Below are 12,716 nucleotides of genomic sequence, written 5' to 3' on the forward strand. Positions count from 1 at the left end.
TGAAGGGGGACTTGGCAAAGTCTAAATGTAAAATGCATGTGCCCTTTTACCTACAAGTTCCCTTGAGAAGTGTAGCTATCAGACATACACGCACACATGGGCAAAGATCTGTGTGTAAGAAGTCTTACAGTGAATTCCCCAGCAGTCCAGCGGGTAGGACTCTGTTCTCTCACTGCTGAGGGCCTGGGTTCAATTCCTGGTCAGGGAACTAAGATCCCACAAACCACAAGTGGAGGACAAAAAAGAAAAACCAAAAACCTTTATAAAAAGAAAACTTTATTTTAATGAAAGAATAGTTTTATAATCTTGTCACACTGATTATAGTAGCAAAATATTGGAAGCAACATGAATATCTAATAGTAGAAGAATGCTTAGCTAAATGATGGTCCATCTGCACCAACACCATTCCACGGGATTTTCTGCCATGATGCGAACATGCCCACTAGTCACATGTTTCTACTAAACTTTTTTTTAATTTTGGCCAGGCCACAAGGCTTGAAGAGATCTTATTGATCTTATTGGCCAGGGATTGAAACCAGGCCACAGCAGTGAAAGGGTCAAATCCTAATCACCAGATCATCAGGGAATTCCCCCATCCCAAACTCTTAATATGTGGCTTGTGCAATAGATGAACACATTTATTTGATTTTAATTAATTTAAATGTAAATAGCCATATGTGGTTAGCTTCTTGAAATTGTGCTACAAACTTCTAACAAGTTCGCTTTGACTTTCATTTATCTACACCAATGAGTTATGCCTGAGACTTCCCTGAAGCTGTTCATTCTCCTAAACGCGTGACCTGGCTGACTATTCCTGAGGCCCAGAGCGTGCTGCAATGGCTCCACCACCCAGCCCAGCAAGGAGATAAAATGCTTCTTCTTGGAACTGTACCCGGATTCAGACATTTTAGGTTCTTAGCACTGAGAGCCAAGGTCAGAGCAATAAAACAGAAAAAGCCTCAATCTTCATGGTGCTTCCACGGGGATCTGAGAGCACAATGGTTAAGAGTGGGCAATTCCACTCCTGGGTCTATATCTGAAAAAACCAAAGACACTAATTCAAAAAGATTACTCACACCCCAATGTTCATAGCAGCTTTACAATGGCCAAAATACGGAAGCAACCTAAGTGCCCATAAACTGATGAATGGCTCAAGATGTGGTATACTATATATATACAATGGAATACTCTTCAGCCATAAAAGCAATGAAATAATGCCATTTGCAATTACATGGATGAACTTGGAGGGCATTGTGCTAAGTGAAATAAGTCAGACAAAGACAAACACTGTATGTTATCACTTACATGTGGAATCTAAAAAATATAACAAACCAATGAATAAAATCAAAAAGAGGCAGATTCACAGATACAGAGAACAAATTAGTGGTTACCAGTAGGGAGGGAAGGGAGGAAGAATATGTGGATGATAAGAGAGGTACAAACTATTGGGTATAAGACAGGCTCAAGGATGTATTGTATAACACAGGGAATATAGCCAATATTTCATAATTATAAATGGGAAGTAACCTTTAAAAATTGCATAAACATTTAAAAATACCAAAAAAATCAGTATAAATATGTAACAGGAAAAAAAAAAGAGCATGGAACTGGAGCCAGACTGTCTGGTGCCCTCCCTTTACCCGCTATGCCTCAGTTTCTGCATCAATAAAATCTGGAACACATTTCTTGTCTTCCAATTTGCCTTTGCCGCAGAGTCACTAAGAAGTTTCAGATTGAGGGACTTTCTTGATGGTTCAGCAGTTAAGACATCCTTTTCCAATGCAGGGTGTGCAGGTTCAATCCTTGGTTGTGGAACTAAGATTCCTCACACCTCATAGCCAAAAACAACAGAATGAAATAAAACAGAAGCAGTATTGTAACAAATCAATAGACTTTAAAAATGGTCCATATCATAAAAAGCTTTTAAAGAAAATTTCAGATTGAAGTGAGCCCAGTGCATGGTGAGGACTGAGTTATCAGTATCCTAACGGGTAGGGGATCTTACCAGATATTCAACTGGTGCCTTGGCAATGAGAGAGTGGATTCTTAACCACTGGACCACCAAGGAATTTCCCTTCTCTTAATCTAGAACAACCTTATGCTTTTTTTTCCAAAGACAGACTTTGAAGAACCAGACCAGCAGACTTAATAAAAGTCTCCCATTCTGGATTTGTCTGTTTTCTCATGCATGTGGACCATTCTGAAAGATATATAATAGAACACATTTACTGTCTTCAAATTTGCACATCTCCACCTCTCATCTTATCATTTCAGCTAGTACCTCTTCCGTGTCTTCTTGTTCCAGCCAAAGCCTTAATCTCTTCTTTCCATCCATCCAGTCCCTCCCAATGAGGAGGAGGGGGCAGGGAGTGTGTAAACCAGTGTGGAGGGATCAGCATTTCCTTTAAAGCCTGTATGACAAGTCTGTTCTGCATTGTATATTACCCTCTAGGAAGTCCACTTGCCAGTTCCCCTTTCCTGGTATTTTTGGGGGTTTCTGAGGAATACTTATACTTTCCACAAGTCTGTGCTGATAGTCACTTGTTTCTCTGCCAGCCTCCTGCCCCAGGAAATTCTGCCAGTGACCTCTTGCCATCCTATATGTGGCTTCTCTGAGAAGCTACTTAATCTCTCTGTGCTGTCCCAGGAACCCAGCTCTTTCCTCACCACAGCCAAGGATAAAGATTTTAAGTCAGAGATAGGGTAATGGTGGTATATTAGGAAAAGGGAACAGCTAGAATGGAACCAAGTGGAAAATGTCAGAGAGCATATGGAAAAAAAAGAAAGTGACCAGCAGTTAAGAGAAGCAGGCAGAAGAGTATTTTAAGGGGTCAGACCTGATGAGATGCTGTAAGAAACGGAGTCTATGTTGAATAACAGCTACATTAGATGCTGTGGAATCATTCCAGCTGAAATCGAAAAAGAGATGGCTTCAGGACTGGCAGAAAAAGGATAAAGTAAAAGGAAATGGAAGAACAGTAAGTTAACTTTTACTGATGAGTAAGCAACCTTCTGAGAAATACAGAAGTATTAAAAGCACAAACTGCCTGGCCAACCACAACCGCTTGAGGGCGTTGCAAGCTACATGACTAAACCAAAAATCTGTCCCCGTAGCTCCCTCTTCCGGCAGGTAGGCGCTACACACTAAGGATGATATCACTTTAAAAAGCGCTTGCCAATCAATACACATACCTCTGTGAGAACCATATTTATAATAAAGCGACGAGGATTTTGCTGTGCTTTCAGACAAAAAAAAGAATATTAAAAAATATGAGCCACTCATTTTTCTTCTGGTTTATTCAACATTCACATGATCACATCTATGTAACTGAATCCTTCAGTTCAGTTCAGTTCAGTCGCTCAGTCGTGTCCGACTCTTTGTGACCCCATGAATCGCAGCACGCCAGGCCTCCCTGTCCATCACCAACTCCCGGAGTTCACTCAAACTCACGTCCATCGAGTCAGTGATGCCATCCAGCCATCTCATCCTCTGTCGTCCCCTTGTCCTCCTGCCCCCAATCCCTCCCAGCATCAGAGTTTTTTCCAATGAGTCAACTCTTCACACGAGGTGGCCAAAGTACTGGAGTTTCAGCTTTAGCATCATTCCTTCCAATGAACACCCAGGGCTTATCTCCTTGCAATCCAAGCTCTCAGGAATCTTCCTCAACACCACAGTCCAAAAGCATCAATTCTTTGGTGCTCAGCTTTCTTCACAGTCCAACTCTCACATTCATACATGACCACAGGAAAAACCATAGCCTTGACTAGACAACCTTTGTTGGCAAAGTAATGTCTTTGCTTTTCAACATGCTATCTAGGTTTTACATAGTATTAACTCATGTGTGAAACCTCACTTTGGGGTACTTTTGGATTTAGCAATCATCCAACTTTCAGAAACTGAACAAGTCTAACATTTCTGTTCTCTAACTAGAGACTAGATCCCTTGATATTAGAAATGCTTCTCATTCATCACCTTATCATTATTGTTCCCCACAAGCTTATATTTGTTGGAGAGTCCTGTAAATATTCACTAGGGATTGTGTTGCTCTCGTGGTCTTTGAGAAAATCACATGAAAAGTGTATTTTTCCTTTATACAGAATGAAAGGGTGTAAGAGCTCTATCAAACTATAAAAGATATAAAGTGAAAAAGCATGGTGCAAGAGACTGTAAACCAGTTTATACCTTTTGTGTACAAACTGTGTATATATATATATATACACACATATATATATACACACAATTATACACATTTCCCTGTGTATAAAGAGAAATCAGTAGTTGCTTGTTGTACATGCATGGGGAAACTCTGAAAGTATATATATATATACTAGGGCAGGTGGAGAACTGGGAGAAAAAAGTGGAAGAGCTTGCACTATATACTGTTTATATAACACATGCAAAAATTACTCAAAAAAGTAGGAAAATATGATAATGGTATTTATAAAACTGTTTTGACTGATTTTTAAATTATCACCAAGAACTTCATTAAATAGAAATCTTGATTTTATACTATCCAAGTATTAGCATGTGAAAAATACATGTATAAGGATGTACTTCACCAGGATCTTAACAGCAAAAACCTAGAAACAATGTTGGTGAGCAGGTTAAGTAAATCATAGGGCATCTATACAATTGAATACTAGAATATTAAATAGAATGACAGCAATATTGATATGCTGTCACAGAAAGATGTCCACAATTGCCTAGTTAAAAAAATAGCTGAGAAACACCATGTGAATTGTCCTACTTTATTTGTATGTATGTATACATATATATGCATATATGTATTTACTACACAGGAGTCCAAAATACCACCAAACTAATTTTAGTTATCCCTAGCAGACTTCCCTGACAGTCCAATGGTTACGATTCTCTGCTTCCACTTCAGGGGGCACAGGTTCAACCCCTAGTTGAGGAACTAAGATTGCCACATGCTGGAGTGGTCCAAAAAAAATGTCGTTAACTGGTAAGATGTAGTTAACTAGTCAAGAATCCGACTGCCAACACAGGAGACATGGATCCCCTGGAGTAAGAACGACAACCCACGCCAGTGTTCTTGCCTGGAAAGTTGCATGGCAAGAGACTGGCAGGCTTCAGTCCATGGGTTTGCAGAGTCCAACACAACTGAGCACACACACACACTTTGGGACTTACATGGGCTACCTTTGACTTTGTAAAACACATGCGTAAACATTTTAACTATAAACAGAGGCAAATATACTAATTTCCACCCCCACCCCCCACCCCCCTGAATAAGCTTATATGGAACTTTCAATTCCTACATCAATTTTAATGTTTGCACTAACCTGTACTTGTTTTTCAAAACTTTTCAAGTATTTACATTTGTGATTAACAATTTCCTTCATTAAACTTGACAGAAGGAGCCACTGTGTTCTTCCATCTCTCCAGTAAGCATCCCCACCCTGCAATACCCACAATTGCTTCAGAGCCAAGACCCTTCCAACTGCAGTGCACATGTGTCCCGGTGAAATGACCCAGCCCCACCTTCTCGAGTGCTAACTAGCCATTGACACACTCATACTTGAAGACAAAGAACTCATCATTTGATAACACTGATGGAGGAATTGTGCAAAACCTATCCCACAGAATGGCCATTTTCAAGATGCTATTGAAGTTTCCCCCCTAGTTATGACCACTCATTTTCAATGAGTAACACAACTATACAAAACCTATTCACATAGTGACTAGATGTAGTTACAGGTCTATTCACATTGACCAGATTCACATAGTTGACTGGATGTGTGAAGTTCCACATACTCTTGTCATATTGCTTCTTGACCTATGTATTCATTTGTATGGGTGAGTCATGGAAATCCAATGAAATATACAGGCATACATGACAAATGAAAAACTTTAAGTAATGAATTTGCCTAATTTACAAATTTACCAAATGGCATTTCTTGTCCCCCATACCTAGGCCTTACTTAGCTATCTCAGTAACACAAATTTTTCTCTACACAGATTCTACATGTGCATACCCTAAATATGGGAGAGTGGAAAGGAGAAATTGGAGTAAATTTGTTCTTTGGAGTAAACAACCTCTTAAACTCCTTCCAACTTTCAAAAACCTTTGGCTCTCGTTATGACTTAAAAAGTATACCAAGAGCACCTATTTGGTAAATGTCACTACTATAGAACACCAAGAGCCAACTGCTTTATCCAGCACAATTAAGCTGTATATAAATTCTTTATATAGTCATATAAAATTAAGGAATCTTGACACAGCAAAAATGACAATAGCTTTAATTACTAAATCCCAAACTTTATAGCATAAAGTCTATTGAGATTATGCCACATCTTTTTCAAAAATCTGGTCAAACGATTTTCTAGGCACCTCAAGGTGAACTTGCAACTATGTACTAAAGGTGATTTTTCTGCAGGCTCTCTTCCACCATTCCCACCCTCTTTTTAATACCACCTCCCTGCTGGTATTCCAGAAACTTTCCCACGCTTAAGCACAACTCCCAAACGTGTGCTTTTAAAAATCAGTAGCTTATAAGTAGATCTACGTATGAGTGTACATATGGAAAATTCTAACTACAACCTCCAAATTTTTTATTTATACTCACCCACTACAGTTCTAATTAAGGCCATGTTTTCTTGACATTTCTTATCTCCAGGTTACTACTAAAACATCTGGTAGAACAAAAACCTTGACCTCTAACCCACCCCTAACTAAATAAATAAATTACACTATTTGGAATGCAACAACTTTATTGAAAGAAAAGTGCAATGTAACTTATCGAAAGCTTAAAAGGGAGAACTTAAAACACCTCCCCTTAAGCGCAGGACCAAGTGCAGAGTGGACTCTTTCTGGATGTTGTAGTCAGACAGGGTGCGGCCATCTTCCAGCTGTTTCCCGGCAAAGATCAGCCTCTGCTGGTCTGGGGGGATGCCCTCTTTGTCTTGGATCTTGGCCTTGACGTTCTCGATGGTGTCACTGGGCTCCACCTCCAGGGTGATGGTCTTGCCGGTCAAGGTCTTCACGAAGATCTGCATCCCACCTCTGAGGCGGAGGACCAGGTGCAGAGTGGACTCTTTCTGGATGTTGTAGTCAGACAGGGTGCGGCCATCTTCCAGCTGTTTCCCGGCAAAGATCAGCCTCTGCTGGTCTGGGGGGATGCCCTCTTTGTCTTGGATCTTGGCCTTGACGTTCTCGATGGTGTCACTGGGCTCCACCTCCAGGGTGATGGTCTTGCCGGTCAAGGTCTTCACGAAGATCTGCATCCCACCTCTGAGGCGGAGGACCAGGTGCAGAGTGGACTCCTTCTGGATGTTGTAGTCAGACAGGGTGCGCCCATCTTCCAGCTGTTTTCCGGCAAAGATCAGCCTCTGCTGGTCTGGGGGGATGCCCTCTTTGTCTTGGATCTTGGCCTTGACGTTCTCGATGGTGTCACTGGGCTCCACCTCCAGGGTGATGGTCTTGCCGGTCAAGGTCTTCACGAAGATCTGCATCCCACCTCTGAGGCGGAGGACCAGGTGCAGAGTGGACTCTTTCTGGATGTTGTAGTCAGACAGGGTGCGGCCATCTTCCAGCTGTTTCCCGGCAAAGATCAGCCTCTGCTGGTCTGGGGGGATGCCCTCTTTGTCTTGGATCTTGGCCTTGACGTTCTCGATGGTGTCACTGGGCTCCACCTCCAGGGTGATGGTCTTGCGGTCAAGGTCTTCACGAAGATCTGCATCCCACCTCTGAGGCGGAGGACCAGGTGCAGAGTGGACTCCTTCTGGATGTTGTAGTCAGACAGGGTGCGGCCATCTTCCAGCTGTTTCCCGGCAAAGATCAGCCTCTGCTGGTCTGGGGGGATGCCCTCTTTGTCTTGGATCTTGGCCTTGACGTTCTCGATGGTGTCACTGGGCTCCACCTCCAGGGTGATGGTCTTGCCGGTCAAGGTCTTCACGAAGATCTGCATCCCACCTCTGAGGCGGAGGACCAGGTGCAGAGTGGACTCTTTCTGGATGTTGTAGTCAGACAGGGTGCGCCATCTTCCAGCTGTTTCCGGCAAAGATCAGCCTCTGCTGGTCTGGGGGATGCCCTCTTTGTCTTGGATCTTGGCCTTGACGTTCTCGATGGTGTCACTGGGCTCCACCTCCAGGGTGATGGTCTTGCGGTCAAGGTCTTCACGAAGATCTGCATCCCACCTCTGAGGCGGAGGACCAGGTGCAGAGTGGACTCCTTCTGGATGTTGTAGTCAGACAGGGTGCGGCCATCTTCCAGCTGTTTCCCGGCAAAGATCAGCCTCTGCTGGTCTGGGGGGATGCCCTCTTTGTCTTGGATCTTGGCCTTGACGTTCTCGATGGTGTCACTGGGCTCCACCTCCAGGGTGATGGTCTTGCCGGTCAAGGTCTTCACGAAGATCTGCATCCCACCTCTGAGGCGGAGGACCAGGTGCAGAGTGGACTCCTTCTGGATGTTGTAGTCAGACAGGTGCGGCCATCTTCCAGCTGTTTCCGGCAAAGATCAGCCTCTGCTGGTCTGGGGGATGCCCTCTTTGTCTTGGATCTTGGCCTTGACGTTCTCGATGGTGTCACTGGGCTCCACCTCCAGGGTGATGGTCTTGCCGGTCAAGGTCTTCACGAAGATCTGCATCCCACCTCTGAGGCGGAGGACCAGGTGCAGAGTGGACTCCTTCTGGATGTTGTAGTCAGACAGGGTGCGGCCATCTTCCAGCTGTTTCCCGGCAAAGATCAGCCTCTGCTGGTCTGGGGGGATGCCCTCTTTGTCTTGGATCTTGGCCTTGACGTTCTCGATGGTGTCACTGGGCTCCACCTCCAGGGTGATGGTCTTGCGGTCAAGGTCTTCACGAAGATCTGCATCCCACCTCTGAGGCGGAGGACCAGGTGCAGAGTGGACTCTTTCTGGATGTTGTAGTCAGACAGGGTGCGGCCATCTTCCAGCTGTTTCCCGGCAAAGATCAGCCTCTGCTGGTCTGGGGGGATGCCCTCTTTGTCTTGGATCTTGGCCTTGACGTTCTCGATGGTGTCACTGGGCTCCACCTCCAGGGTGATGGTCTTGCCGGTCAAGGTCTTCACGAAGATCTGCATCCCACCTCTGAGGCGGAGGACCAGGTGCAGAGTGGACTCCTTCTGGATGTTGTAGTCAGACAGGGTGCGCCCATCTTCCAGCTGTTTCCCGGCAAAGATCAACCTCTGCTGGTCTGGGGGGATGCCTTCTTTTTCTTGTATCTTCCCCTTGACATTCTCGATGGTGTCACTGGGCTCCACCTCCAGAGTGATGGTTTTACCAGTGAGGGTCTTCACAAAGATCTGCATTGTCTGTTGGAACAAAAAAGTAACACAAAAAAGAGCCCCACCATTTAGCAGTTAATTCACGGCTCAACCAACGCCTAATGTTAAAAACTTCACTACGTACCAGCCAAACAACTAACTTGCCCAACAACTCACAAGCTTAACAAGCTCAAAAACAGTTTCAGGTACTTGAGAGAGAGAAGCAGGGAAGCCTGACCCAAATCAATTAATGGGCCTCACTTATCCTCCCCCCTCACTGGATGTCTGTCCTTTGTCAGCACTGCAGCGTCCACCCCAGGCCCAAACCCTGTGTCCCAAGACGAGTAAACACCTCCCCACATACACGCCGGGAGATGGCCCCACCCTAGATTATGAGCCCACAGAAGGGCTGATGTCTCCTAACTGCGGTGGCCAGCGCGTCCCCTCCCCCATCGCGGGCGTAGGACGGCTCAGTGGCGTCTGCAGTAAGTAGCCCCCGAAAGACAAGAAAGCTTGTCGTGCTGTAGCCCATAGGCTTGCAAAGTAAGACACGACTGAGCGACTGAACACCACCACCACCACTGCGACGGGAAATCGAGTAGTCGCACCTGTCAAACCGTGACCTAATATTCGACTCCCTCACACGTCACTCAACCCTCGTCCCACAGAAAGCTGAATCCCGCCGCCATGGAGAGATTACGGGCCTCTCGCGTTCACTTGACACTCGCAGTCCCCTCCCTACCCCCCATCCTCGCGTCCCACCTCAGAACCACCTTCAGAGCCTGCCTTCTCCCACTGAGGGATCAGGGACGGCCGCCATTTTGCCGCGTTCCTACCCCTCAGGGCCACCCTGTTGCTCGCGCGCCCGGGGGAATTGTAGGCCCCGAATGCCCCTCGGCCCGCGGTGGGCCGGTGAACCACCCGCGTCCCCAGCGGCTGCGCGGCCGCAAGACCCCCGGGACCCCTCCTCACCAATTAGTGGTGGTGGCAGCAGCGAACACAGAAGAACGAAGACTGAACTCCCGGTCCGGACGCAACTGCCTGCGCCACACCCGGGGCTTCCTTATATAGTCATGGGTAACCCCACCCCGATGGATTCTTCCGCAAAAAGCCAGGAAGGGACTACTTTTCGCAGGCCTCCCACCCTCTAAAGAGAAAAGCAGTCCCCAAGAATCGACTCATTCTCCTCTTAAGATGCTCTCTTATGAAGACTGGGGCTTTGGGACCGATTCTGCTAGGGAGCGGGCGGCCGTCCTGAGCGGCCGAGCGGAGGGATCAGCGCGTTCGTTGAACAGAAGACAACGGAAGCAGCCGGACCTCGACTTGCCCGGAAGGAGGCGGGGAGCGGCAGGCGCGAAAACCCGGCACGGATTTATCTGGGCGTCCGGAATGGGCTGTCCAGCCAACCGGACCCGTTACCCCCTCCTCTCAGCCCGGACGGGTCCCGCCGTTCGCGAGACCCGCCCTAGGCGGACAGTGGTCCCGTCAAGCGCCTCACGCCAAGCCAGGGTCCGGGTCCCCAGGCGCGGACGCCTCCCTGCCCCTCCCCCCACCTCGCGAATAAAGAGGGGTCTTTATTCTGGATCTACTTTAGACAACGACAGTATTTCCCTAACCCCCTTATCTTCAGCCCGTCGCGAGGCCTCCCTGGGGGTCCAGCCCCCAATTTATGGCGGCCGAGCCCGTCCCCCACCGGGCGGGCACCGGGACAAGGTGAATGACTCGGCAAATATCAGGGCTACGGTCTAAAGCTCGCCTCAGACAGGTCGTCAGAACCCTCAGGAATTCCTCCGAACAGGAATAAAAAATAAGTTTCCAAGGGAGAAATCCCTATGGCGGGTGTACATTGAATTTTGAAAAGAAAAGCACAAATTGCACACAGCTGTGTAAAACTCTTTGAGCTGGACCTGGAAGCTGATAGAACTTTCCAGATTGCTCTTTAGGCTTCCTGGTTTGTGCTTCATTTGTAAACAGGGAGGCGTCAGGATTTGAATTCTGTTGATATTTATTTGAGCTCAGAAATCAAAAATCAAACCTGTTTAAGCCCAAGACTTTAAAAAGATATAAAAAGATATTAATTGAATCTAAGTCCTGTTTATTCCTGGGGGTGAAATTAATATCCCAAACATAAAACTTAATTCTATAGGCAAATTTCATTTGGGTAAAAGGATTACCAGTTAGTCTTTTTTATTTTTTATGACAGTGTATTTTGTGGTTGATTTCTATGTCATTTCTGTAGCAGATTTTTAAACGTATTTAAACCATATGAATATAATGAAACCTTAAAACACTTTTAACATGTTTACATGAAATTTACAGTGAAAAATCTTCCTCCTGTCTGCAATTCCCCAGCTACTGTTCTTTCTGGACTCTTCTAGAATATTTCCTATTTCTATAAATGAGAGAGAGTGTTAAGTTTTTACCACTAACGCCTTCAAAAATATATGTATATAGAAAAAGAGGCAACCAACTAAGAAATATTCTGCCATTAGGAAAAGACTGCATTCCTGTATTACATAATTTAAAGATTATACATAAAATGTGAATAAAAACAAAACTGGTATATATTTTCTTTGGTAACCCATATATATGTAGTTACGAAAAAGATCCAAGCAGTTTTCTTAACAGCCTCTGTCAATTTTTAACATTTTTCAGGATGAGTTTATTACTGGGAAGTTAAAATTTAAAATGTCATTTTTCATGTTAGTAGACCCTAGGGACTAAGAGACAAAGTTGGTGATTAAATAGTTAATCCCCTAAGGGGTTATAAGAGAAAAGAGTAAGGGAGATCCTTATAAATTAAGGGGTCTTTCACTCAAGAAAGCAGCTATACTTAACCACGAAAGCAAGCAGGCTTTCTCAGCAATAAAACCATGCAACAGAAGCATCAGGCAGGCCCCCAAACCAATGAAACAATGGTAGAATGAGACCGACATCCTGCCCACTGAGCTCAATAACATTGATTCCTAGGACATGCTCCTCTGGGCACACTAAAAAATATAAAGAAAGGGTGACATTATACTGAAACCTGACGTGTTTTACCATTTTTAGTATATGTTACCACCTTTTTTTGCTCATCTCTGTCATGCCATGACCATCCTGACTCGACCACTTAGGGATAAGAAAACTACACTGCCCGATGTGGAGGAGGAACTGATGATGGAAGCTTTATGTCTACGTGAGAATGAGGAAGATGGTTTTCTCCCCCTCCCCAATTTTCTTTTGATTATAAAACTGTAGCCCACTAAGTACCTGGCGTGCAGCACCTCTCACCCAGCCACTTGTAAGCCTTACAATCATCTTAGTCTAATAAATCACTTTTTATTTATCACTTTGCCTCTCACCAAATTTTTTTCTGTACTGAAACTTACAGAACTGGAGCTCCTTGGAGCCCCTTCTCCCTGCAAACCACATTTCTGTGGTTTCACAACGACTTCTAATACAGATTTCTGTGAAAGTTATTTCTAAA

At 45.0% G+C, this 12,716-nt stretch overlaps 1 protein-coding gene across 1 annotated transcript; it reads right to left on the minus strand.

Moving 5' to 3' along the window:
* Nucleotides 1-6,718: 6,718 nt before the first annotated feature.
* UBC (ubiquitin C) lies at nucleotides 6,719-10,376 on the minus strand. Its single transcript, XM_014479128.2, is given in 10 exon segments — nucleotides 6,719-7,677; nucleotides 7,680-8,005; nucleotides 8,007-8,049; nucleotides 8,052-8,129; nucleotides 8,132-8,446; nucleotides 8,449-8,469; nucleotides 8,472-8,504; nucleotides 8,507-8,809; nucleotides 8,812-9,295; nucleotides 10,220-10,376. Coding segments are annotated over 9 exon segments (2,505 nt in total). The 5' UTR covers nucleotides 9,293-9,295; nucleotides 10,220-10,376; the 3' UTR covers nucleotides 6,719-6,772.
* Nucleotides 10,377-12,716: the final 2,340 nt, after the last annotated feature.

The sequence above is a fragment of the Bos mutus genome, chromosome 17 (genome assembly GCF_027580195.1).
Source record: "Bos mutus isolate GX-2022 chromosome 17, NWIPB_WYAK_1.1, whole genome shotgun sequence".
Classification (NCBI taxonomy): Eukaryota; Metazoa; Chordata; class Mammalia; order Artiodactyla; family Bovidae; genus Bos; species Bos mutus.